Source organism: Lacerta agilis, chromosome 2 (genome assembly GCF_009819535.1).
Source record: "Lacerta agilis isolate rLacAgi1 chromosome 2, rLacAgi1.pri, whole genome shotgun sequence".
In the NCBI taxonomy this organism is placed as follows: Eukaryota; Metazoa; Chordata; class Lepidosauria; order Squamata; family Lacertidae; genus Lacerta; species Lacerta agilis.
In genome coordinates this window covers 100,476,264-100,501,319 of record NC_046313.1, presented here as the reverse complement: position 1 = coordinate 100,501,319, position 25,056 = coordinate 100,476,264, and the positions used below count along the sequence as shown (strand labels likewise).

General features: G+C 44.1%; 1 protein-coding gene across 6 annotated transcripts in view; it reads left to right on the top strand.

The window, feature by feature from the left end:
• The window catches only part of PXK (PX domain containing serine/threonine kinase like), a 48,670-nt gene that overhangs the window by 13,426 nt on the left and 10,188 nt on the right, over window positions 1–25,056 (top strand). For all 6 annotated transcript variants that reach the window (XM_033141340.1, XM_033141339.1, XM_033141338.1 and 3 more), the window contains exons 2-16: window positions 389–439; window positions 2,772–2,819; window positions 7,076–7,262; window positions 11,418–11,495; window positions 13,356–13,429; window positions 14,056–14,130; window positions 15,495–15,599; window positions 16,339–16,440; window positions 18,347–18,508; window positions 19,711–19,828; window positions 19,969–20,047; window positions 21,364–21,412; window positions 22,099–22,176; window positions 22,406–22,492; window positions 24,009–24,078. In XM_033141340.1, the coding sequence (XP_032997231.1) occupies window positions 389–439; window positions 2,772–2,819; window positions 7,076–7,262; window positions 11,418–11,495; window positions 13,356–13,429; window positions 14,056–14,130; window positions 15,495–15,599; window positions 16,339–16,440; window positions 18,347–18,508; window positions 19,711–19,828; window positions 19,969–20,047; window positions 21,364–21,412; window positions 22,099–22,176; window positions 22,406–22,492; window positions 24,009–24,078 (1,363 nt within the window). The remainder of the gene's footprint in view (window positions 1–388; window positions 440–2,771; window positions 2,820–7,075; window positions 7,263–11,417; window positions 11,496–13,355; window positions 13,430–14,055; window positions 14,131–15,494; window positions 15,600–16,338; window positions 16,441–18,346; window positions 18,509–19,710; window positions 19,829–19,968; window positions 20,048–21,363; window positions 21,413–22,098; window positions 22,177–22,405; window positions 22,493–24,008; window positions 24,079–25,056) is intronic.

The window sequence follows — 25,056 nt, the reverse complement described above, 5'->3', positions numbered from 1 at the left end:
GCGGAAATAGCATGGTCCGTTTTTGCAGGACAATAGCTGAGATAGTTTGGATGACTTGTTTTGCTGTTTTCAGTGTTTGTTTGACAAGAGAGGAGTGCAGCCGTCATTGAGTGGGGCATAATGCAAAATATAAAAGAGTATGCGATAGAGGGAAACAAAATAAATCAGATGGGGTGATAGGGCAGCACAGAGAGGAGAGAACAAAATGCAGAGCTCCGCATAGCCTTGAAAAAACAGTAGAGGGGGGGATAACGTTCATGGGGGGGGGAGCATGGTCTTGCAACGAATGGGCAGATTTAGATCACCGTAAAAGCATGAATAGGTTTGAAATGGACAAATTGTCACGTGTGATCTCTGCTTTCTAATTGGGTTTTCTTCTCATTCCTAGGAATACATCATTCGTGTGCAAAGAGGGATTTCCATGGAAAACAGTTGGCAGGTAACTTGTTAACCTCTGACATAAGGAAATGCATTTTGTTAATTGGATTTTACAGGGAACACAGCAAAAGGCTCCCTCGTCATTTGAGCACTGACAAGATGCTTCTACACACAACTTCTGGTTTTTGTTTTTGTTTTGAACCAAAGAAGCCATGCAGTGGCATGTGGGCTTGGTGAATTGTCCCTGTATGTTCTTTTATGCATGCAGATTCTTCTTTGCTCTCACCCAGTTGGTTTAAATTAGATGCATCATTGTTTAGATCCTAAAAGTGCACCGCTGTGATGCCTTCTTCTTTTTCTTCATCTTCATGAGACTGTAATAAGGAGCCAAAGTTGAAACAAAATAAAAATTACCGGTAAAAAAATCCTTCCAGTAGCACCTTAGAGACCAACTAAGTTTGTTTTTGGTATGAGCTTTCGTGTGCATTACAATCTGAAGAAGTGTGCATGCATACGAAAGCTCATACCAAAAACAAACTTAGTTGGTCTCTAAGGTGCTACTGGAAGGATTTTTATTTTATTTTATTTTGTTTCGACTATGGCAGACCAACACGGCTACCTACCTGTATAAGGAGCCAAAGTCATACTGATTTCCCACACCTACCCCATTTCAGTCAATACTAAAGTATGCTGCAAGCGCAGAGAGCAAGTTCCTGAAGGAGCGTCTCAACCCCCATCATTCAGCCCGGACACTGAGGTCCAGTGCCGAGGGCCTTCTGGTGGTTTCCTCACTGCGAGAAGTGAGGTTACAGGGAACCAGGCAGAGGGCCTTCTTGGTGGTGGCGCCCACCCTGTGGAACGCCCTCCCACCAGATGTCAAGGAAATAAACAACTATCTGACTTTTATAAGACATCTGAAGGCAGCCCTGTTTAGGGAAGCTTTTAGTGTTTGATTCTATTTTTAATATTCTTCTGAAGGAAGAGAGAAATGTAGGGGAGAGACCCTAAAAGTGTGGCCTAGAAGGACCTGGGCAACTGCCAGATTTCCCACTTGGGAGCTGAAAAAGCTTATATGACTCTTTTCTTCCTTTCAGTCTGCTTGCATACTCAGAGCCATCTTTCCTATTGGGCTTACTGGCGTGTTGCGCCAGGGCGCTGGCCTCTCAGGGGCACCCCAGCGAGTGGGGGAGCTGCACGGCTTTGCTGGTTGCCTCCCCTTTCCCTGCACGCCCGCCAGCTGTGCCCTGTCAACCATATGGCTGGTGGGCGTGCAGCTTGCCTCCCAAGCCTCCGCGGGAGGAGAGCGATCCCTGCAGAGGCTTTGCATGAAAGCTGCGCCCCGCCAACTGTATGGCTGGCAGGCGTGCAGCTTCCTTCCCAGGCCTCCGCAGGAGGAGAGCGATCCCTGCAGAGGCTTGGGAAAAGGTCGACAACTCTGGAAAAGGGGGATCTTTGCACCACAGCACCGGATATGCTTAAGATGGCCCTGTGCATACTGTTAGCATGTGCTCTTGGGTGAGCATCCTTAAACATCCAAGTATGCAAGCTGGAGAAGTCTGGTTGGGTGTGACTCCTTAACGTGTGCATGCCAGAAGGTGCTTAAAGACACAAGCCTGTTGTTCACACTCTGAATGTTGGTTGTGCGAAATGCTGTTGTACTCAGAATCCAAAGCACTATTACCATTTAATGCATGGAGCCCCTCCTGAAACTCCAAATTCCATGTTGTGAAGATTTCTGGAAAGGGCAATCCGTTTTCCCCTAAAACAGAAGAAGAAGAGAAGAGAAGAGTTTGGATTTGATATCCCGCTTTTCACTACCCGAAGGAGTCTCAAAGCGGCTAACATTCTCCTTTCCCTTCCTCCCCCACAACAAACACTCTGTGAGGTGAGTGGGGCTGAGAGACTTCAGAGAAGTGTGACTAGCCCAAGGTCACCCAGCAGCTGCATGTGGAGGAGTGCAGACACGAACCCGGTTCCCCAGATTACGAGTCTGCCGCTCCTAACCACTACACCACACTGGCTCTCCAGCAATACTCAAAAGGGAAACACCTATACATTGAAACCTTAATAAAATTAGGCTCTTATTTATGCTCCTCCGCTCACAATTTATTTTTTATGTAGGCCCAGATATAAGAAGGATCACTACAAATCCATGCCACTGGGGCAGCCCAAGCCCCAGTAAACTTGTGCACATGGAATGGAAGCAGTGCTTTGCTCCTATAGAGTGATTGCAGCTTGCCCAGAGATAGATTTCCCAAGTTCTCCTTGGAGGTTTTGCATCTTTGTGATCCTGGCTCCTGTCAAAATTGTACCTGCTTTATAGAATGGGATTGTCGATACCCAGTTGGATTAGAATGTGTGGTACTGGCACTAATTCTGTGTTTCTTTTGTAGATTATAAGAAGATACAGTGACTTCGATTTGCTGAATAATAGTTTGCAGGTAAGGGGTTTGTTTTGTTACTGTTGTTGCTGTATGAAAACTACTTGGAATTCGGGGCTGGAGAAATCAGTCTGTGTCTGCTCCATGTCACTTCTGCTTGTCTCATGCACAAATCTGTTTTGACACGTTTTCTGCATTAATCTGCATCAAAAGAAGAAGCTCTGTGCCAAAATCTGCATCTCAAAGTCATATTCAATATACGGATCTTGAAGAGCGTTTTGATACTTTTTTGAGCCAAGAAGCATGTTGAAAATTTGGGAAGTGTGAAATCCAGGGCTGGCGCTGCCATTAGGTGGAGTGAGTCCACTGCCTCAGGCGGTGGCACCTCTGTGGGCAACCTTCCATCTCCGCCAGCAGGGGAGAAGCAGTGCTGATTTTGGGCAGGATCTCAGGGGTCCCCAATTACCAAGATCTCACCCGAAATTGGTGCCGATGCCAGCACTGTTTCTTCCCCAGCAGCGGAGGCAGCAGGGTGGGCAGGTGGTGTGGTGTTATTGTTGTTCAGTCGTGTCCGACTCTTCGTGACCCCATGGACCAGAGCACGCCAGGCACGCCTATCCTTCACTGCCTCTTGCAGTTTGGCCAAACATGTTAGTAGCTTCGAGAACACTGTCCAACCATCTCATCCTCTGTCATCTCCTTCTCCTTGTGCCCTCCATCTTTCCCAACATCAGGGTCTTTTCTAGGGAGTCTTCTCTTCTCATGAGGTGGCCAAAGTACTGGAGCCTCAACTTCAGGATCTGTCCTTCTAGTGAGCCTCAACTTTAGGATCTGTCCTTCTAGTGAGCACTCAGGGCTGATTTCTTTAAGAATGGATAGGTTTGATCTTCTTGCAGTCCATGGGACTCTCAAGAACCTCCTCCAGCACCATAATTCAAAAGAATCAATTCTTCGGCGATCAGCCTTCTTTATGGTCCTGCTCTCACTTCCGTACATTACTACTGGGAAAACCATAGCTTTAACTATACGGACCTTTGTCGGCAAGGTGATGTGGTAGTGGCAGAGTAAACGGTGGGTGCAGGTATGGCAGTGCTGGTGGCCACAGCAGCCACTGGTCAGCACTTCCTGTTTTGCCTCAAGCAGCAAAGTGGGCTGGTGTTATCCAATGGACAGCTAAGTTATTTGATCCTCGCATTAGTCCTGGAAGTGTGGATCAGGGCAGTTCATATGAGAATTCGCAAAGATCAAATTCCTCAAGTATCTTTACTGTGTGTTTTGTGAAGTCACTTCTGCACATGTGAATCGATGCTGTTTGTTTGCACATTTTGTTAAACCAGAGTTAACGTTTAACAGTGGTTTAACAGGAGTGAGCGGTATGCTCAGAGTTCCTTCTTTTCTCCTGGCTGCAGCACGCTGGGTGCAATGAAACCTTGGCTTGTCCTGTCGGCGATACCCAGGTGTGTGGTTCGTTTGGAGAGAAGTGAACCTTGTGCCCCAGGTTCAGACGATCTGATAAGCCAAAGCATTGTTGTTTCTGGCATGGCATAGCCAGGAGCAAAGGGAGCGCGGATTTTGGAGCAGCGTGTGCCAGCACATTGAACATGTGCATTAAACCATAGTTAAACATTCTGAAGTTAAACAAGACAAATGAACCAGGCTAATGAAAAGACAAACGTTTGGGCATGCAAAGGTGTACAGACTGAAGAAACAGACCTGCTAATTCAAACTGCTAAAGTACTCTATGGAAAAAAAACTGTTCCTAGTAACGTTTTGTGCAACCCACTGAAGACGGGAAGAGTGGCAGACACTCCGTAATTTAACTTGATTCATCTTCTGTGGTCAAAATGTCTATTTCTTACAAAAGCAGAAGTCATAATGTGCTTTTTAAAAAAATTATGCAGTCGTTTTATTCCTTTCCGAAGTACTTTCTGGTGCTGTTTTATTGCGTGATGTATTTCCTTGTCGCTGAGTAGCATTCCTTAATTTTTCAAACACTGGAGCTACTGTGTGCTTGTGCTTTCTCAGAACATTGAATTCTTTTTAGCGTGCGTGGGAAAGTACAGGGAAGAGGATGTATGTTAAAGAACTGTTCAGTGACTTCTAGGCAGAAGAGGGAAGTTAGTGATTGCAGAATTTTGTCAAGTGGGTTTCAGCAGACCCTTTTGCTCCTCTCGCATTCTCTGTGAGATACAAAAGGAGCAAGAATTCTATTAAGGCAATCTCGTGGACGGTAATATGCAAAACAAATGGCGCATTTAAGTAATTTTGGCTGCAAGGCATAATGATCTTATTGGGCCCTCCTCCTTTAGGGGGCAATTAAGTATTATTTCACATTGCTTCAAAACGTAGGAAACCAGCTGTGCTATGTTTGGGGGCCCTCCTCATTCGGCAAAGTCCTACCCTGATGATTCCAACCAAACAAGCCAGTAGAACTACAATGACTACCTTGTGCCTGTTCTCTGTGTGTGGTGTACCAAATTTTAGGGTACAATGGACTATTGGAGAGAAGACCATTCATTTTAAGTCCTTTAAATGGATTTCATATATACATATATATATATATATATATAGAGAGAGAGAGAGAGAGAGAGAGAGAGAGAGATTCTTTTTCTATACTGATGTGAAGACATGATTTGTATTTAAAAAGTACTGCTGTCTCCAGGGTGGTTTTAAAGATCAGCACCGATCAGATTCAAGGATCACTTTATTTACATTCATATCCTGTTTTTTTGACACACTGTGTATCAAGGCAGTTAACTACGAACAAGATAAAATACAGCATAGCTCAGTCCTATAAAACACAAAAGAAGATAAAACCAGCAATTTAACCACTGGTTAAAACAGTAATGGCAGTAGATTTTTTTAAAAAAGAAAAAAAAATCTGTTTGACAAGCCAAAGTCTCCATTGCATAGAAGACTGTAATATATGTGTCAGTTCAGCAGGATGATGATAGTAAATCACAGCCTGAGAAGTGAATGAGCTCAGCAAATGCTTTTCTGGGGAAGGAAGAAGCAATTCTGTGGTACCTTCCTTCCTGTTTCCTCCGTATGGACTGATAATTCTTCTGAAAAACAGCACATGAAAAAACAACACAATAAAACAAGTTTAAACAAACAAAAAGTAGGGGGGAACCACTTGGGCAACTGTTTAGGGCCCCCCACAACACCCTGCACTCCCCAGCAGGTTAAACTTGATGCTGATACTGCTTAGGTGTCCTATGCAAAATGTTGAATTATGTTCATCTTGGAGACTTTTTTTTAAAGCATCTGAGCTACTTCCACTCCATTATAATTCCTTCCAGTACCACCTTAGAGACCAACTAAGTTTGTTCTTGGTATGAGCTTTCGTGTGCATGCACACTTCTTCAGATACACTGAAACAGAAGTCACCAGACCCTTAAATATAGTGAGGGAGTGGGGAGGGCTATTACTCAGAAGGGTGGTGGGAATGGGTGATTGGCTGATAGGTGTGGAAAACCTGTTGGCGACTGTTAACAACTGCAATTGGTCTTGCAGGAAAAAGCAATGGGTGAGATGGCTAAAAGTAGCTTTGTCATGTATAATGAGATAAGAATCCAATGTCTCTATTCAGACCAGGTCTCTCCATGGTTTTAAGTTTGGTAATAAGTTGCAATTCAGCAACTTCTCTTTCCAGTCTATTTCTGAAATTCTTTTGTAATATGACAGCTACTTTGAGATTTTGTATAGAATGTCCTGGGAGACGGAAGTGTTCTCCTACTGGTTTTTCTGTCTTGTGATTCCTGATGTCAGATTTGTGTCCGTTTATCCTTTGGTGTAGGGTTTGGCCTGTTATTTCTGGGTACATACTCAGGATTGCTTAACGCCCCTCTGGTTTGGGTTTGTTAATGACCAAATTTCAGTTACATGTCAGCAGTTGTGTTTGAATGTCATGATAAAAGCATAGCTTACTATGGCATACCGTGATGGGAATGAGCTGCAGGGAGCTCCTCCTTCCCCTCTTCTTCTCTGGCGATGCTTGGAGAAAAAAAAGGCTTTTGCTTCTGTTTTCGACCAGCATTTCATCTGAGCTCAACAAACCCTGGTTAATCTGAATTATGGTTTGCATTAAACAAGCCAACTTCAAACAATGGGTTATGAAGCTGACTTGTTTCAACCAAGTATAGCCAAGATCATACCTAACCCTAAGCAGTGGTTAACCAAATATAGAAGTGAAAGTCTCTGTGGCTCCTCTGAGGCTGTTTAATTGAATGGAAACCGACTGCTTAATGGAATTTTTATAGTAACTCCTGCAGTTCTCTTACATTGTACCTCTTCTACAACTTTTGTTTTTAAAGATATCTGCTCTCAGTCTACCTCTTCCTCCCAAAAAGTTGATTGGAAATATGGATCGCGAATTCATAGCTGAAAGACAGAAAGGACTCCAGAACTATCTCAATGCAATCACTTCCAATCACATACTGTCCAACTGTGAATTGGTAAAGAAATTTTTGGATCCAAACCATTACTCTGTAAACTACACTGGTAAGTGGGCTATTTTGAAATTTCTTTGCTTGTTTTCATTGGAAAGTCCTTCAGCCCAACAGTTAAGGCAGGAAGACTTCACCCTTCTCCTTTTTTTGGAGGGTTGGAGGATCAATCCACATTGCCACTATAGCCAGACTTTCACAGCTTCTCCCCACCCCCTATTTATCTGAGGGAACGTTAGGGCTACAGAAAGAGAACCCATACATTTCAAATCTAAACTAAGGAGCCGAAAAGCTTCCTGTTCTTTCTTTAGCCCTGGTACCAGCTCATGGAAATGCCTGCTGTAGAGGCTGCCGTGTCCTTGTTAGGCTGTTCTGCTTAAACATTTCACAGTTCAGGGCCTCATCTCCCACTGCGCACTTCTTTCATCCTTGCAGATGAAACACCTGAGCCACAGTGGGGCAACATGAGAACGGAATGTTGTTTTTAACTTTTGTTTTCCTCGGCTTCTCGCTGCCTACTGTGATGCAACCTTCGGTGCTGATTCACGGAATATTTGTCTTCGTAGAAAACTGTAAACTAGGCGCATGGCGATTTTGTGTGTGTGTGTGCACCAAAGGAAATGTAACGAAGAGCAAATATTCCAGACAAACGACAGTGAATATCCTTTTTGTAGGCTTAACAATGTTCTCGTAGGTGAGAGAGACTTCTAAAGAGATTACAGCATCCTTGGTTGACTCTTACTTCAGAGGTCAAATATATATTTTTTTATTTGGCACATCTGATTTCACGCATTATACAGATGCTTGTATCCTTCTTTTTTCAGTGGGACCCTCACCCACCAACTCAGACTAGGGCCAGTCAAGAAGGGTAGGGTTATTTGGCCAGAGCTTCAGATTTAGAAACTTGTGAACTTTGGGACATTTGATAAGTTTCACAACTTGTTTTTGTGTGCTTCACACACACACACACACACACACACACACACACACACTGTTTAGACCTGCAAATTTAAGCAAAAAAAAAAAAAAAAGATGTGACATGTTAAAAAACGTTTGTTTGTTTTTGTTAATTGAAAAATGTTTTATTAATATTTATGGATATTTAAAATCTATCTGTTCTAGTGGCAGAATATTTTGGTGTCTGGTTTTATTTCCATGTGTTGTGTTGTTGTTGTTGTTGTTGTTGTTGTGGCTAAGGACCTCAAAAGCCTGATATGACCTAGGCCTCTCTGCACCTCTGAGAAGGCCTCACACAGAAAGCTACCAGGGTTGTTAGATGTTGACAATTAGGATTGCCGTTCCTGATTTCAACACCAGGCTACCTTGAGAGAAAAATTATTTTATCTAGGGCAGGGGTGGGGAACCTGTGACTCTCCAGATATTATTGAACTCCAGCTCCCACCATGCCCATCAATCATCCATTCTCTCTGGGACTCACGGGAGTTGTAGTCCAGCAATAGGATTGCAGTTTCCTCACTCCTGATCTAGGGACGCCTCTTCTTAAATACTGTAGAGCAGTGATGGCGAACCCGTGGCACGCGTGCCACAGCTGGCACGCAGAGCTCTCTCTGCTGGCACGCCAGGGGCGGGGAAATGGCGCCGCCGCGCTGCTCTGCTCATGCGTCCTGCCGGCGCAGGCGCAGCAGCAGACAGCAGCAATTTCCCTCCTTGGCGCCTGCCCCAGTGGTGTTTGGCTGCTGCTGGCTGCTGCGGAGGATTCGACGCGAGGCGGCGACGACGACGAGGTAACAGCAGCGGGGGCTGGGCCAGGGGCGGCGGGTGAGGGGGAAGCCCTCCTTTTGAGCGCTGCGAGCGGGGGGGGGGGAGTGGAGACGGCGCTGCTCACTGTGCTGCTGCCTGTCAGGCTTCGCTCTTCCCTCTCGCGCCTCCCTGCCTCCCTCCCTCCATCTGCACCCGGCCGTCTCTCTCTCTCTCTCTGTTGCCCCTCCCTCGGGCACCTTCGCCCCTTCTCGCCCTTTTTCTCTCCCCTCGCTCCTCATATTCCCTTCCTTTTGCGCTGCTGGTCTCATTCAGCCTCCTCCTGATTCTCGTTCGCTTTCTGTCCCTTTCCCTTCCTCCTTTCCTGCTCCTCTTTGCGTCCTTTCCATTTCTTCTACCCCAGCCCCAGATATATTTCCTTCAGCCTTCTCCACTCCACTTTTCTTTTCTTTTCTCCCCTCCGCATTGCATATTCTCCTGATGGGATGTGGGTTTGCATTGTAAAAACATCTATTCTTGCTGGGGGCAAAAAGGATATTTATGAAGGACACAGCAGGCATGGAGAGGCAATTTAACCATTTCCTCCCATGCTGCAGCCCTAAGGACTGTTGCTCTTCTGAGGTCAATTCCTAATTTGCTTTGGAGAGAGCCTCCCGTGTTAACATTTGCATTTCCTACCAATGCAAATAGCAATTTCAAAGGGGTGGTTTTCATAAGGACCACAATAGGTGTGGAAAGGGTTGAACTCTCCATCTGCTGTGGCCCTGATTATTATCAACTGCCCCAATTGATGCTATTTGCATTTAAAACAATAACAGCAAGCCAGCACACTGGATGCAAAGACACATTTAACATCACATCTTGCTTGCCCCTAGAAATGCTTGTAAGGAAAAAGAAAAAGAAAACCTTTTGGAGCAGCACTATAATCTCTATCTGTTACTGCTATTCAGAGACTGTGCATAAGATGAGTTATTTCCACTATGCTAACACATATATCTGCCTGACCAGCAGCTTAATTTTAGCACATATTCTGTTAAAGTGATCCATTTATTTATTCGATATAAAAATTCTGTCAATGTTCTACTTCTGCCTGTGTCTCCATCACGAAGATCCACAAATACCATTTGGACACAATTTCAGATGCAGTGTTCAGAACTGGGCTCTATCAGTACTTGACATCCTGATCATATGCATATTGTTTCAGTCTGAATCAAAGTTGAAATAGTAACAAACTATCTAAATATCACCTCCTGGCAAATAGAAGGGGAAGAAATGGAGGCAATGAGAGATTTTACTTTCTTGGGCTCCATGATCACTGCAGATGGTGACAGCAGTCACGAAATTAAAAGACGCCTGCTTCTTGGGAGAAAAGCAATGACAAACCTAGATAGCATCTTAAAAAGCAGAGACATCACCTTGCTGACAAAGGTCCGTATACTTAAAGCTATGGTTTTCCCAGTAGTGATGTATGGAAGGGGGAGCTGGACCATAAAGAAGGCTGATCGCCAAAGAATTGATGCTTTTGAATTATGGTGCTGGAGGAGACTCTTGAGAGTCCCATGGACTGCAAGAAGATCAAACCTATCCATTCTCAAAGAAATCAGCCCTGAGTGCTCACTAGAAGGACAGATCCTGATGTTGAGGCTCCAGTACTTTGGCCACCTCATGAGAAGAGAAGACTCCCTGGAAAAGACCCTGATGTTGGGAAAGATGGAGGGCACAAGGAGAAGGGGACGACAGAGGATGAGATGGTTGGACAGTGTTCTCGAAGCTACTAACATGAGTTTGGCCAAACTACGAGAGGCAGTGAAGGATAGGCGTGCCTGGCGTGCTCTGGTCCATGGGGTCACGAAGAGTCGGACATGACTGAACGACTGAACAACAACAACAAGGCTTGTTCCATACAATGTCAGTCTGGCATATAATCATTATTACAAGTTGAGTATCCCTTTGTCTAAAATACATGCACATGTAGAGTTTATGGTTTTTTTCAATAAAAAACTGTAACATTGAAAACTTTGTTATTGTGTTTTACGTTTACTTTTAAGACTGCAAATGTTTGGACAACTGTAGGAGTTTTTTCTAACTAAAAACCTTGATATTCAGGTTTAATTGCAGTGTTGGCACTTTGAAATAAAAAAGGTTTTTTTCCGCTGCAGTTTGGGCACTCGGGCTCAAAAAGGTTCGCCATCACTGCTGTAGAGTGTTTTAGTCTTTGTTGAGTTTTGCCCTCATGGAAGCCTACCAGTAGCCTCTTTTTGGTGGTGGGGTTGTCAAATGTTATACCCATATAAAATAATTTACTTTGTGGTGCCTAGTACTCTGGTTTTAAATAAAATCCCAGGAAGTGAGTGTATTTAAGTTGAAATAGAGTGGAAAAGAACCCTCTTAGGAGGCACCCTTTCTTGTGTGAAACAATATAAGGTAACAGCTTCACCGCTGACACTTGTTAATATGTGTACCTAACGGCTCCCCAAAATTCTCTTTGCAGAGATTGCCTTACAGCACGTTTCAATGTTCTTTCGGTCAGAGCCAAAGTGGGAAGTGGTGGAACCGCTAAAGGATATCGGTAAGAGTTTTTTGCTCGCTAGGTAAAGCGATTGTGCCACAAACCACAGAAATGTGCTGTCGGCTTAGCCAGCCCAATTGAGTGAATAGCCGCCGCCGCCGCAGCAGCAGCAGCATCCCAAGGTCTAAGGGCCAAAACTAGACATGATACCTTCATGCAAATATCAGGCATGCAGAGGGATTTTGCTCTCTGCCGTGGTCCAGTTGCACTAGTGGAAGCATGCTGTAAGGACTCTCAGTGGTTCCTCATGAGGAATCAGGCTAACTCCGAACTTCTACAAACTAAGTTCTTTATTGTGCAGATATTTACAGTGGAGTTACAGTAAAGACGTCCAGCTCATCCTTCTGCAGAGTCCGGGATTGTCCGTTTCCGGTTCTTGTTCCAACATAAGAGGCGCGGGATCCTGAACCCCCGCCTCCCCCTTCCACGTCCTTCCCTGCGAAATCGGGGCACGGGAAAAGGTCCCTGTTCCCCACTTCCTGCTTGGTGCTGAGGCTCTCTAACCCGGTCACAGCCCCTGCCCCGACTTCCTGCTTCCATCTCCCCCTCCCCCCACTGGAGGAGCGGTCACTTCCTCCGCTCGAGGAGGACGACGAACTACGTACAGGGGAGGGTGGTTCCCTGTACTGCAAATGACCCAGGAACACTACCTGCTGTGGTGAGGGGGGTTTCCTGACACATTCTTTGCAATGTAAACAAGGGGCAGAGGGCAGGGTTAAATTCCTCTACCCTTCCCTCCTAGTCTTGATCCAGATTGCCCCCCTCCATGCCTTCTGTTTACTTAAAAATAATAACCATGCAGTTGCTAATTTAGTCCTCCTCTAGTTTAGCCTTCCGCAAAAGCTTTTTTCCAGCCTTCTAAGTGGTAATGGCAGAGACTGAATCTGGGCCCTTTTTCATGTGCCGTGTCACCTTGACCATTAAGCCTTGACCGTTTAATACTTGTGTCATATATTAAGTTGGCGATGATGACCAAACTGTGGACCCTGGTGTGTTTCTGGATTGGTTCCCCCTGTTTACCAGAGGTTTACCGCTGTGTGTCAGAACACTGCTACAGCTTGAGGCCCTTTTCAAGAGACAGACTTTCCCCCTCACTCTGTTATGCTTAAATTTTATTCAAATGCACATTCCATGCACACACCTCTATATTAACATTAAAAACTTGAAAATGAATTAGAAAGTTTGTTTCATGTAAACTTCTGGTTCTTTGCATTTTCTGTTGTAGACGAGGAAAGTAAGGCTTGAAAGATAGCTTCCACAAGTGGCTTTTGAAAGGTGGAAGTGAGTTTATACGTAGGCGTGTCCCACTTCAGAATATTTAGAGAGAACCAGGGCTTTTTTTCTAAAAAAAAAAAAAATGTTTAGGGGTACTCTCATTTTGACTCAAGAAAATCACCGTTTTATAGTTCAAATCGGGGAAAATAAATACAGTAAATGGACAAAAGTACAAAGAGTCACAAAATATTTAGGGGTATGCGTACCCCTGCATCCCCCCAGAAAAAAAGCATTCGGGAGAATGGTCATGAATTAGCCCGTAACACAAGTAATCAAAATATTAGTTTTTAAGGACACCCCCCCACACACACAATTTAATGCAATAGTGCATTTGTACAGTTGATAGTGAAAAGTCCCTTTCCCTTTCATTTGAGACAGTGAAACAATGAGATTGTATTGGAACAGACTTTCCGAACTAATTGGTGTTCACAGAAAACGCAGAATTGCTGCAGGAGAAACGGGGCCATGTTGGGTGCACGCCTGGCCAATCTGCTTATCTGAACATGGCTTGTGTAGAAAATGAAAAGCCTGATTTGGCAACTTCAATCAAACTATTGGTAATCACGTCGCCGTTTTCTTTTTTAGGGTGGAGGATACGGAAGAAATATTTCTTAATGAAGATTAAAAATCAACCAAAGGAGCGGCTAGCGTTGAGCTGGGCAAGTTTCACTTTTGGGGAGTTCGGTCATCTCTTCCAATTTCCTAATTTCTTCCTTTTTGACCGTACTTATTCATAATGCAGTTTTTAGTAACTACCTCACTTTGTAGTGAAGATACTATGAAACTGTAGGAGTATCACGACATCAACTGGGGTAGAGCAGAATGAGGACAGCCAGCATGGGACCCCAGCAGAGATCTCTGCCCAAGGCTCATGCAATCTGCGACTCATACAGCCCACCAGCCTCTGGGGGACAGCAAAACAAATCTTACAGGGTTAATACAGAGATTTCTTTCTGCTCTGGCCTTTTGACTTGAGAGAGATGAGAAGGGAAGGAGGATGAGGCCTATTGTGAGACATCATTTAGTGGCAATTGGGCATATACTGTACTGTATTTGCAACAGTAGTCTTATAAGCTCAGTTGGCTAGAGCAGGTTCGATCCCCATATGGGACAGCAGCATATCCCTGCACTGCTGTGCGGGTTGGACTAGATGAGCCTCAGGGTCCCTTCCAACTCTGGAATTCTATGCAGAGCAGGCTGGGCCCAGGGCTGGATTTAGGTTTGATGAGGTGTTTTTGTTTGGTTTTTTTTGTCATTTTGAATAACGCAGTCATTGAATTTCCAGGCTGACCTGGGCCCTGACAAGTACCTGTCTGACAAAGATCTTCAGTGCGCAGTGAAACTTCTTTCTTCTTGTTCTGTGAGTAGTTTCTTTAATTATTACCTTTAATCCACATGCTTTCATTGGTCCAACACAAAACTTCACAAAAGTCAATAGTGCATAGAGGTGACCATTAGGGTGGGTCATAAAAAATTCGAAAATGTTTCCTCCCTTGATCTAATCTCAGGCGTATGGTATAAACATAGTTAAATTTCAAATTTGGGACAAATCGGTTAATATTTAGAACCTGCTCCTACAAATTGAAATTTTGCCTCACCACGAGTGATAAAAACATAGGAATTTGACTCATTTAATTCTCAGTATGTTAAATTGTGAACTAATAAACATACATTTTAGGTTTTATGTATAGCAATAATAGTTGCATACTATTATTTTCTGCAATATTTATTTATTTAAGATAAAACATGTTGATAATTTACATGAAAAACCAATGATTTTGAAAAAAAAATGGAACAATTAAGCAAACGGTGTACTAAACATAAACAATAAAACGCCACTCATATTATGTGTTGCATCAAAACATCATATTATACTTAATTACTTAGGTATAAATTGTACTAAATGCTTACATTTTGTGTAATTAATAAAATTATGCCTTATGCACAGTATACATTGTACAGTGCACCATATTATATCATGCTAAAAATATGCTTTTATGCATTACACTGAACGTCTATTTTGGTGCAAAGTCCTTCTTTGTCTCTTGTTTTGGGAATTTAGAGCAATTGTTCATTGTTGTTTTGATGGTAGCATCACGTCTTTTCTCTCCAATAACTATCCTAGATGCTCTAGTAACCTCCTTCACTGCACGTTCAAGGGATGAAACATTTTCGAATTTTTTTTTTATGACCCACCCTAGTGACCATATCCCATCTTGACTTCAAAGCTTGGCCTTTGGGCTACCTACCACCCATGCATCATTCTTAAACTGGATGGGCATTTAAAGTGGTTTTCATTAGCTGTGAATCTCCCTGTCACAGCCGGCTAGGAGTTTATTTTGAGCATTCTCCTTTTGTTAAGTAAATAAAAGAAATACCGTATTTTCCGGTGTATAAGACGACCCCCAACTTTTCCAGTTAAAATATAGAGTTTGAGATAGACTCAACCGCAGATTCTCCACCCGGCGTATAAGACGACCCCCGACTTTTGAGAAGATTTTCCTGGATTAAAAAGTAGTCTTATACGCCAGAATATACAGTACATTTTATTGCAGGTTTTGTTTCTTGTGTTTTGTTTTTTTAATACGTTTTTATTACAATATTTTCTTGGGTAACAGTAGAACAGGCTTCCTCAACCTTGGCCCTCGGCACATTGAACTTGGTGGGACTTAGGATCAGAATGTTAGAAAACTTAAATGTGTTCTCTCCCTTTTTAAAAAACAGCATCCCTATATTTACAAAGTCACTTTTGCAATGGCCAATGAATCTTCTGCACTGGTAATAAGACCCTTCAGCGAAAAGGGAACACTCAAAGACCTGATATATAAGGTAGGGTTAAGTATGCTCTCGAGGCGTAATGTTTTCAAGGTACATAAGTAACATGGACTTGATGTATTTGCAGAGTGTATTTTTTAGGTCTGCAACATTGAATAAATAAAGAACCATTTTGCTTGCATGATATCTATCTATCTATCTATCTATCTATCTATCTATCTATCAACTATCCCTAATAACTGGACAGCAGATTTTTACAACATAGTATGGTGTATATATTCTTTTTTAATGAGTTCTTTTAAGTGCCAAGCACCAAGCTAAGAGGCATTTTCGGCATTTTCAACTTTTCTCTCACACATGTGGGGTGGTGGTGGTGTGGTGTTCCTCTTCTAAGATGTTGCCTGCTATAAGACCTGCATCTAAAATCAAGGGAAACGATGCCTTGCTTCAGAACTATTGTTTTACTCACATGCAAATGTAATTACTTAGGATTGTATCCAACTCAAGTTCTACTTGAGAGTGGATCCATTGAAATGATGCCCCCAAGTTGGTCATGTCCATTAATTTCATTAGGTCTACTCTTAGCAAGACTATCATTACAAACAACCCTTTGACTGCAACTTGTGTGATTAGTTGCCTAAAGATGTCTTTAATCAGGGGCCTGCCCTAATATTTTCTTAGTATACATGCAAGGGAAAAAAATACTTTTTAAGAATTGAAATGCTTTGCGCTGATGTGATAACTTCTGTGATGTTTGAGATTAAAAACAAAATTGCTGTTGCGATTATTACAGGCGAAGCCAAAAGATCCGTTTCTGAAGAAGTACTGCAACCCGAAGAAAATTCAAGGTCTTGAACTTCAGCAAATTAAAACGTTCGGCAGACAAATTCTAGAGGTGCAGGAATTTTTATTTTAATTGTCTAAAATAGATTTGCTGTTAAGGCAGACAATCCACTTGAAGTTCTAAACAGCAACAAAAAGTGTATCTGAAACCCAATTCAGCTGTTAATGTTTTCCATGTGTGCTAGAAATGTCACATTGGCATGCAAAATCCAAATGAATTTTCCAGAGGAATTGGGTGAGGTATGACTGAATGCAGGTAGAGGAGACTCTTGCCTTACTTGCATTTTGTTCCTGTAAAATGTTCCTGGGGTGCAGGTGCAAAGCAGCTATCAAACACACTTTACCTGGGAAAGGGAGCCACTTTTTGCTATATGGAAGTCAATCTGTTTTGAAAGAAGCAGTCCCTCAATACGTTGATGCGTGCCTAAGATCAACGGCTTTCGACCGCTTTGAGTCAACGACTCCCTTGACCAACTACATTCTTTCTGCAGCACCCCTGTGGGGCTCAGGAGCCCAGTTACGTCACCCCTTGCCTGCAGAGCTGGCAGCCTCTCACCCTTTTTCGAACACCCTCCCTTGTGGAGTGTTCCCTCAGCCTCTTCTCCTTGGGAGCCCTCCGGGCAGTTGCTGCTACCATCCCTGATCTCTGAACTGCCCTGCCCCCCCACCCCAAAAAGAGGTTCCTCCCCACACTGCCGCACAGGAGCCTGGACTTGTCTGTCCATTCCCAAAGCAAGGGTTGGCAGACTGGGTAGCTGGGCTCCCTCATCCACTTTCTTGCTTTCTCCAAGGCCATCTCACCTCCTGGCAACCAGCACTCCCTGGCCAGCCCCAGAGGCACCATTCTCCTGGGGAGCTTGTACTCAGGGCAGCTGCAACAAACAGCTGTGAAAGCCTTGGGGAGGCAGGACTTCCGGTGAAGTGCCATACAGGCTGGTCGGGAGACGCAAGAGGGCATCAGAGGAGGGAGGGAAGGAAAGAGGGCCAGTGATGGCCGCGGCACCTCTGACCATCATTCACAGCACACTGGTTGAAAACCACTGCCTAAGATCATTGGAAGTGTGCTAGATGCAGTACGCAGCCAAAAAATGCAAAATGTGTCGGAATGTTCAGGGTGGCAGGAAAGGATATATTATCCTTCCTAACTTGCGCTAGCAAGTTCCTTATGTAGCAGAGTTACATTCCTCTTCTTGTGCACAGCAGAAAGCTGGTTGCAGGCTCGTTAGAACCTTTTACTATTATGCAGTTCAGTCTGCCTCAGACTGAATTGTAAGTTCCTGGTAAGTTCCTGGTAAGTTCCCTCGAATCCCTCTTAATAAAGACACCACAATCCTATTCATAGTCAACAAAAAGTAAGTTTACTCATGTTCAGGCAGCACACAGTACAAATCCTGAAGGCAGGCTTAAAGTTACAAATAGCAACATGTGGATTTACCCCATATGGGGGACAGTCCCTGTGCTGCTGTTGGCCGCAAGCCAACAGAGCTGTCCTAGCTGGAAGCAGACGAAAGGAGAACGAGAAAAAAGAGGGGTGGGTTGCTGCGTCACTCGTCCTTTTGTTACCTGGACAGGTAAGGTCACGCCCATCTCTGGTCACATGCAAGAGGAAGGATGCTCCAGGCCAGAAGCAACAGGAAGTTTCGACTGGCTGTACCAAACATTCCTTTGCATGTCCACTCTAGCATTAAAAGGAATGTTGTACTTGACTGCTACCTGTGGATCACATGGGGAAGGGCTATTGGATAGTAATAACAGACGCATCAAAGGCGGCTGGGCAGGGGAAATGTGAATGGGGCTTGTACCCATCACACAACGAAAGCCCCCAATTAATGCTCTTTGGGATGTGTGGGAGGGTGTGGGATACATCCTTGGAAAGGCGCTGTAGATGGAATTAATTTCCTCAATGCCAATGGAATTAATTTCCTCAAACTAAAACCTCTGTGTGCTTGGTCTCCCAGGTCTTAAAGTTCTTGCATGAAAAAGGATTTCCATACGGCCACCTTCATGCTTCCAACGTCATGATGGACGGGGACACATGCAGGTTACTGGATTTGGAGAATTCGTTGCTGGGGCTTCCCTCCTTCTACCGGTCCTACTTCACACAGTTTCGCAAAATCAATGTACGTCGAGGCAAGCATCTTTGTGCATGGGAATCCGTTATAGACGTCATACGTTGCAATAGTCGCCTTATTTAAAAAGAAAAGTTTTTCAGTAATGCTACAAAAGAAGCTTAATAGAAAGATGTTTAAAGGATGTTTGGAAACTCAGCAATATGTTTTTGTTTTGTTTTGTTACAAGAGCTAGTTAACACTTTTTTTAGGAAGAAATAAAAGGAGAAATGGAGGGTGGCACCAAAAACCAGAAGGGAAAACCCCTGATTTGTTCTGGTTTTGTTTTCCTAGAGGGAAAGGGAGAGCAATAAGCCAAATCTGAAATGCCAAAACTTTTCAGTACATAGTTGGCTTTTTCAGATAAACATTTTATTGCACAATAAATGTACAGTTGCTACTCCTTTGCTACAGTGTCTGTTCTCCAAAGAAAGGCATTTGTGAATACCAAATACAGTGGTACCTTGGAAGTCGAATGGAAGCTCCAGCAGCCAATCAGAAGTTGCGTCGGATGTTCGGGTTCCAGAGAGCATTCGAAAACCGGAACAATCATTTCCAGTTTTCGATTGTTCGGGAGCCAAAACTTTCAACTCCCAAGGCATTTGAAAACCAAGTTACGACTGTATTGTAGTACTGGTGCTGTAAACTTGTGAGTAGAGTACTGATGGAATATCCTGGAGGGGGTGGGGTCTTGTTTTGTCACTTGGAAAAGCTCCCCTCTCTATTACAATGTCAAACTTAACATCACTTATCCGATGGGATCTCCGCCATATTGGTAGTCCTGAAAATACCTCGTAGAACAGGTTGGATCTTACTGCTTTCAAAAATTGTTACCTAGTTGTTTTGAGTTTGCTCGAGACATGAACTTGGAATCTAAGCAGTCAGCAGAGAGGCTGTTTTGTGTCTGTCCCAAATCACAGTTCTCTAAACTTGCTAATCCTTGATGTGGCTCGATCTTAACCCATGCCTGCTCAGAAGTAAGTCCTGTTGAGTTCAATGGGACAGACTCCCAGGTAAGTGTGTAAAGGAATGTAGCCTTAATTCATGTAATTCATGCTTGCAGTTGGTGGTTATTCATTTTGCAGCAAGTACACGCAGGAAGTAAACATTTGTTACAAGCACAGGATCGATGATGCCAGTGGAGGGTAGGGTTCATGTGATAATCACATCGATATTTTAAGCAAGCTGTCTCTCCCTCCCATTTCTTTTCGCAGACTTTAGAAAGTGTTGATGTGCATTGCTTTGGTCAGTTACTGTACGAAATGACCTATGGGAGACCCCCAGACTCTGTTCCAGTGGACAGCTTCCCCCCTGCACCATCCACATCTGTAGGTGAGTGAACTGTTCGAAGCAACATTTCAGCCTAGTTCAAGCGGAAACTTGGATTGTTCGCATTTCTTTCATCCACCATTAAAGCTGAGCTTCTACATTTCTCACCTTCAACTTAGCTTCTGTATTTCTCACCCCTTCAGTAACTGTACTGGAATGCATTATTTCTCCCGAAGCCATGAAGAACGGCATGCCAACAGTCTCCCGGCTCTTACAAATGCCGTAAGTCCCCATTTGTTCACTCTGTACAGGCTTGTTGTAGTTGTTTAGTTGTCTTAGTCGTGTTCGACTCTCCGTGAACCAGAGCATGCCGTGGAAACTCTCACTTTCTTCTCAAAGCTTCTCCTTTTTTTACGTCCATGGAGCTTTCTTGGCAAAATACTGGAGTGGTTTGCCAGTTCCTTCTCCAGGTAGATCACATTTAGTCTAAACTCTCGGCTATGACCTGTCTGTCTTGGATGGCCCTGCACAGCATAGCTCATAGCTTCTTGGAGTTATTCAAGCCCATTCGCTATGACAGTGATCCATGAAGGGGCTGTATAGGCTAGTCACTCATAACTGGGTTTGAGTGACTGACTTGGTCATGGAATTTTTGGTCATGGAATTTTTGAACGTCCGCTATACAGTGGTACCTCTGGTTAGGAACTTAATTTGTTCCGGAGGTCCGTTCTTAACCTGAAACCGTTCTTAACCTGAGGTACCACTTTAGCTAATGGGGCCTCCCGCTGCCACCGCGCGATTTCTGTTCTCAACCCGACGTACTACTTCTGGGTTAACAGAGTCTGTAACCCAAAGTGTTTGTAGCCCGAGGTGTTTGTAACCCGAGGTACCACTGTATATATTTGAAAGTTGCTTAGAATCATAGAGTTGGAAGAGACCACAAGGGCCATGCAGTCCAACCCCCTGCCAAGCAGGAAACACCATCAAAGCATTCCTGACAGATGGCTGTCAAGCCTCCGCTTAAAGACCTCCAAAGGAGGAGACTCCACCACACTCCTTGGCAGCAAATTCCACTTGCTTGGTTGGCTGTGCATTCGGATGTCATCACCACATTTTGTATGGTGGTTCCTGGGATCACGGAGCAGGTTTTCGTCTATCTGGATGCAGTTGGACGCCTTTTTGAGACTGAACCTTTTGAAATGGCACTGGCTTTGACCACTGTTTTAAAAACTGCACTATTTTTTCCATTTCTTAGAATTTCTGAGCAACACTGGGTAGGAGGCTGCTGTCTCCTGTATCGCAGCAAAGGCTGGCTCCTTGGAAATGCAGTCTCATGGTTTAGTCATTCCACGGCAAGCTATTTTTGCGAAGCAGCTCCTTACCTAGTTGTACTAGTTTCCTGCTAAGCCGCTGGAGACTTGAGTTGAAAGGAGCTGCTTCACCCATCTACCTTGCCTTATGGAGCTTAATCCAATTAGCTGCCGTTCCTATTAGTCCAAGTGCAAAATAAAACAAAAAAACAAAAAACCAGCAGTTAGGTAGGGTGGTGCTGGCTGGCTTTTGAATGTGCATTTTCTGTTTGTTTGTTTTTATTTCAGGTTATTCAGCGATGTCCTTTTAACAAATTCAGAAAAAACACAGTTTAAGGTACAGTTGAGTTACATTGATGGCAATTCGCTTTTAATAGTATACTATTTTATCTAGCTGTCCCTTCCCAACTTTTCAGTCCCTGACACATTGTTACCCCCCCCCCCGGCAAACCCAACAGACTTTTAGAGAATATCTGCATGAATGCCATGTTAGAAATATTAGTCTCTGTCACTGTAAGGTCCTTGGGTAGTTGCTCATGAGAAACCAGGCAAAACTCTGACCTTTCCTTTAGTAGTTTTATTGTGCATACTATATACAGTGCAGAGCTTTAAAAAATCCATGTCTGTATCAACCGTCTTCAGAATCCGGGAATGGCGCCTTCCGGTTATGACCCCAACATAAGAGTTTCGGTATACGGAATTTCCGCCTCCCCTCTTTGCGTTTCACCCCTCTATGTACTTGGGGCGACGGAACTGGCGTGTCTCCCTCCTCGCCCGCTGAACGAGGGGAGTGCAGGGTCTCTCCGACATCTCTAGAGCCTCTGCTCTCCAGCCCCTTTGCTGCCTGCCCCTCCCCACTAGAGACATCGCTGCTCCCTCCGCTGGAAGTGGAGGTGCTACTGGTCAGGTGGGGCTGAGGCTCTCTGTAGCATCCCGAGAGCCCTTCCACCGCCCTCCGCTGAGCCTGGGACAGTGCCCTGACAGTCACCAAGCTGAGGACCTTTTTCTTTTTTCGCTTATCAGATCCCCACTAAGTTAAAAGAAGCATTGAAGATTGCCAAAGAATGCATAGAGAAAAGACTAGTAGAAGAACAGAAACAGGTAAGTTTTGAACCTCTTTCCATTAGTGCTGATGGTTTCTCAGACAAATTTATAGTCTACTGCTAATTATTATTATTTGGGGTAAATCTTTTTATAATTATTCCATTTTATAATGTATATAAAGCAGAGAGAACTGTTACAACAACATCTAGTGGGGAAATGGTTTTTGAATTGGTAAACATTTGTAATCTGCTTTGCCCCCTAAGTCCTTTTCTCCTTTCGTTAAAAGATTCATCAGCACAGAAGACTGACGAGAGCCCAATCTCATTATGGCTCAGAGGAAGAGAAGAAAAAGAGGAAGATCTTAGCACGAAAAGTAAGCAGCACTGGAATCTAAGATTAATAATAATAGTTCTCTCAGAATGGGAAAATGGTGTATTTGCAATTTTCCCATTCCAAACTGTCTTCCTTAGACAGAAAAGCGGGATATAAATGAGAGGAGCAGCAATGTTAGGCAGCTATTTAGCCTTGTTTAAAAACTTTATTAATAAATATAATGGGAAAATACATATTTATGAATAACATTTTAAAACATAGCTGCCTAACACATTGTTGCTTATCTTATTTACAGGTGAAACTCAAAAAATTAGAATATCATGGAAAAGTCCATTTATGTAAGCAATTGTTTTCATTAGCTACTGGAGTTTAATATATGAGATAGACTCATGACCTGCAAAGCGAGATATGTCAAGCCTTTGTTTGTTATAATTGTGATGATTATGGCGTGCAGCTGATGAAAACCCCAAAGTTTAGATTGTTAATTTGGGGTTCTCATCTACGCCACAATCATCACAATTATAACAAATAAAGGCTTGACATATCTCGCTTTGCATGTCATGAGTCTATCTCATATATTAGTTTCACCTTTTAAGTTGAATTACTGAAAGAAAAGAACCTTTCCACAATATTCTAATTTTTTGAGTTTCACCTGTATATAGATCTCTTCTGCTAAAAAGATAGTGTCTTGGGATCATTCCATTTCTGTACTTGCAGCAACTCTTGTGAGAGAAGCTACAGCTAGAATAAGAAGTTTTAGCTATACTGAAACTTCCTGTCTAAGGGGATTTCAACGCAGCTGTTCCTGATCCAAGTCTAACATTTTGTACACTACCTCAAAATGTGGTAACTTGCGGCAGATCTGTCCCAACTCTGTGTGGGTGGTTGTGGAGCTGGGTCTATGTCAAAAGACTTTGATGTACATCCTACCCTCAAAAGTTCATAATAGTTCATAAAAGTTCTGGCGGGAGACAAACACAGGCTGAAATCTACCCTGCACAAAGGACCACCCTACTGGTTAATTCTACATCCTGTCCACAACTGTGATGGCACATTTCTAAGCCAGTATAATCATTGCTTCTCGAGGTAGTTTTCATGGGAAAAATCTAAACCGGTGAGGGGAAGGTTCCGCTCATTTAAAGGACGTTGTTCTCCTCCGTCAGCACGTTGAGGTAATCAGAAGAATGGTCCCAGCTAACGCAACGAGAGGTGAAGATTCCAGTTCCAGGTCTCAACACTGCCTTTTGAAACTGATGCCATGTTTTGATGATAGTATTGAGCTCCAGTTGCCACTGTGCACTGAAGCTGTACCTGCAGTATTCCAAAAGGTGGTAATTGGTGAGGATTTGGGCGCCCTGTGTAAATGCTCTTGACCGCTGCTGTCAAGATGTGTAAGCCAGCGCTGCTGCCTGTCATGCAGTCGCCATGCTAATTCTCACGGGGGTTAATGCGTGTGAAATGCCGTAGGCCTGTTTGGAACTAGGAAAAAGAGTTGCGAAACGGCATTCAGCTAACCACTTGTGAGCTGTTGAATCTCTTCCTTTTTGTGCCTGCAGAAGTCTAAACGCTCGTCCTTTGAGAGTGGAGAGGAACAGACGATGAAATACAGCAACTCTAACAATTCAGGTAACTAACTACACCAGGGGTCAGCAAACTTTTTCAGCAGGGGGACGGTCCACTGTACCTCAGATCTTGTGGGGGGCCGGACTATATTTTGGAAGGAAAAAAGAAATGAATTAATTCCTTTGCCCCACAAATAATCCACAGATGCATTTACCCATGTAAAAACACCAGGCAGGCCCCACAAATAACCCACAGGTGCATTTTAGAGGGGGGGGGGTCAAGCTGGGCCTGGACTGAAGGCCAGGTGGAACAACTCCATCTTGCAGGCCCTGCAGAAAGATGTCAAGTCCCTCAGGGCCCTGGTCTCCTGCGATAGAGTGTTCCACCAGGCTGGGGCCAAAGCTGAAAAGGCCTTGGCCCTGGTTCAGGCCAGTTTAACCTCCTTGAGGCCCAGGACCTCCAAGATATTATTATTTGTGGACAGTAAGGTCCTCCGCAGGGCATACCAGGAGAGGCGGTCCCGTAAGTACGAGGGTCCTAGGCCGTATAGGGATTTAAAGGTGTAAAGGTAAAGGGACCACTGACCATTAGGTCCAGTCGTGGACGACTCTGGGGTTGCAGCGCTCATCTTGCTTTATTGGCCGAGGGAGCCGGCGTACAGCTTCCGGGTCATGTGGCCAGCATGACTAAGCCGCTTCTGGCGAACCAGAGCAGTGCGTGGAAACGCCATTTACCTTCCCGCCAGAGCGGTACCTATTTATCTACTTGCACTTGACGTGCTTTTGAACCGCTAGGTGGCCAGGAGCAGGGACTGAGCAACGGGAGCTCACCCTGTCACGGAGATTCGAACCGCCGACCTTCTGATCGCCAAGCCCTAGGCTCCGTGGTTTAGACCACAGCGCCACCCGCGTCCCATTAAAGGTTAAAACCAGCACCTTAAACCTGACCCTGTACTCCACCAGGAGCCAGTGCAGCTGGTATAGCACTGAGTGAATGTGATCCCACGGCAAAGACCCCATAAGGAGTCTTGCAGCGGCATTC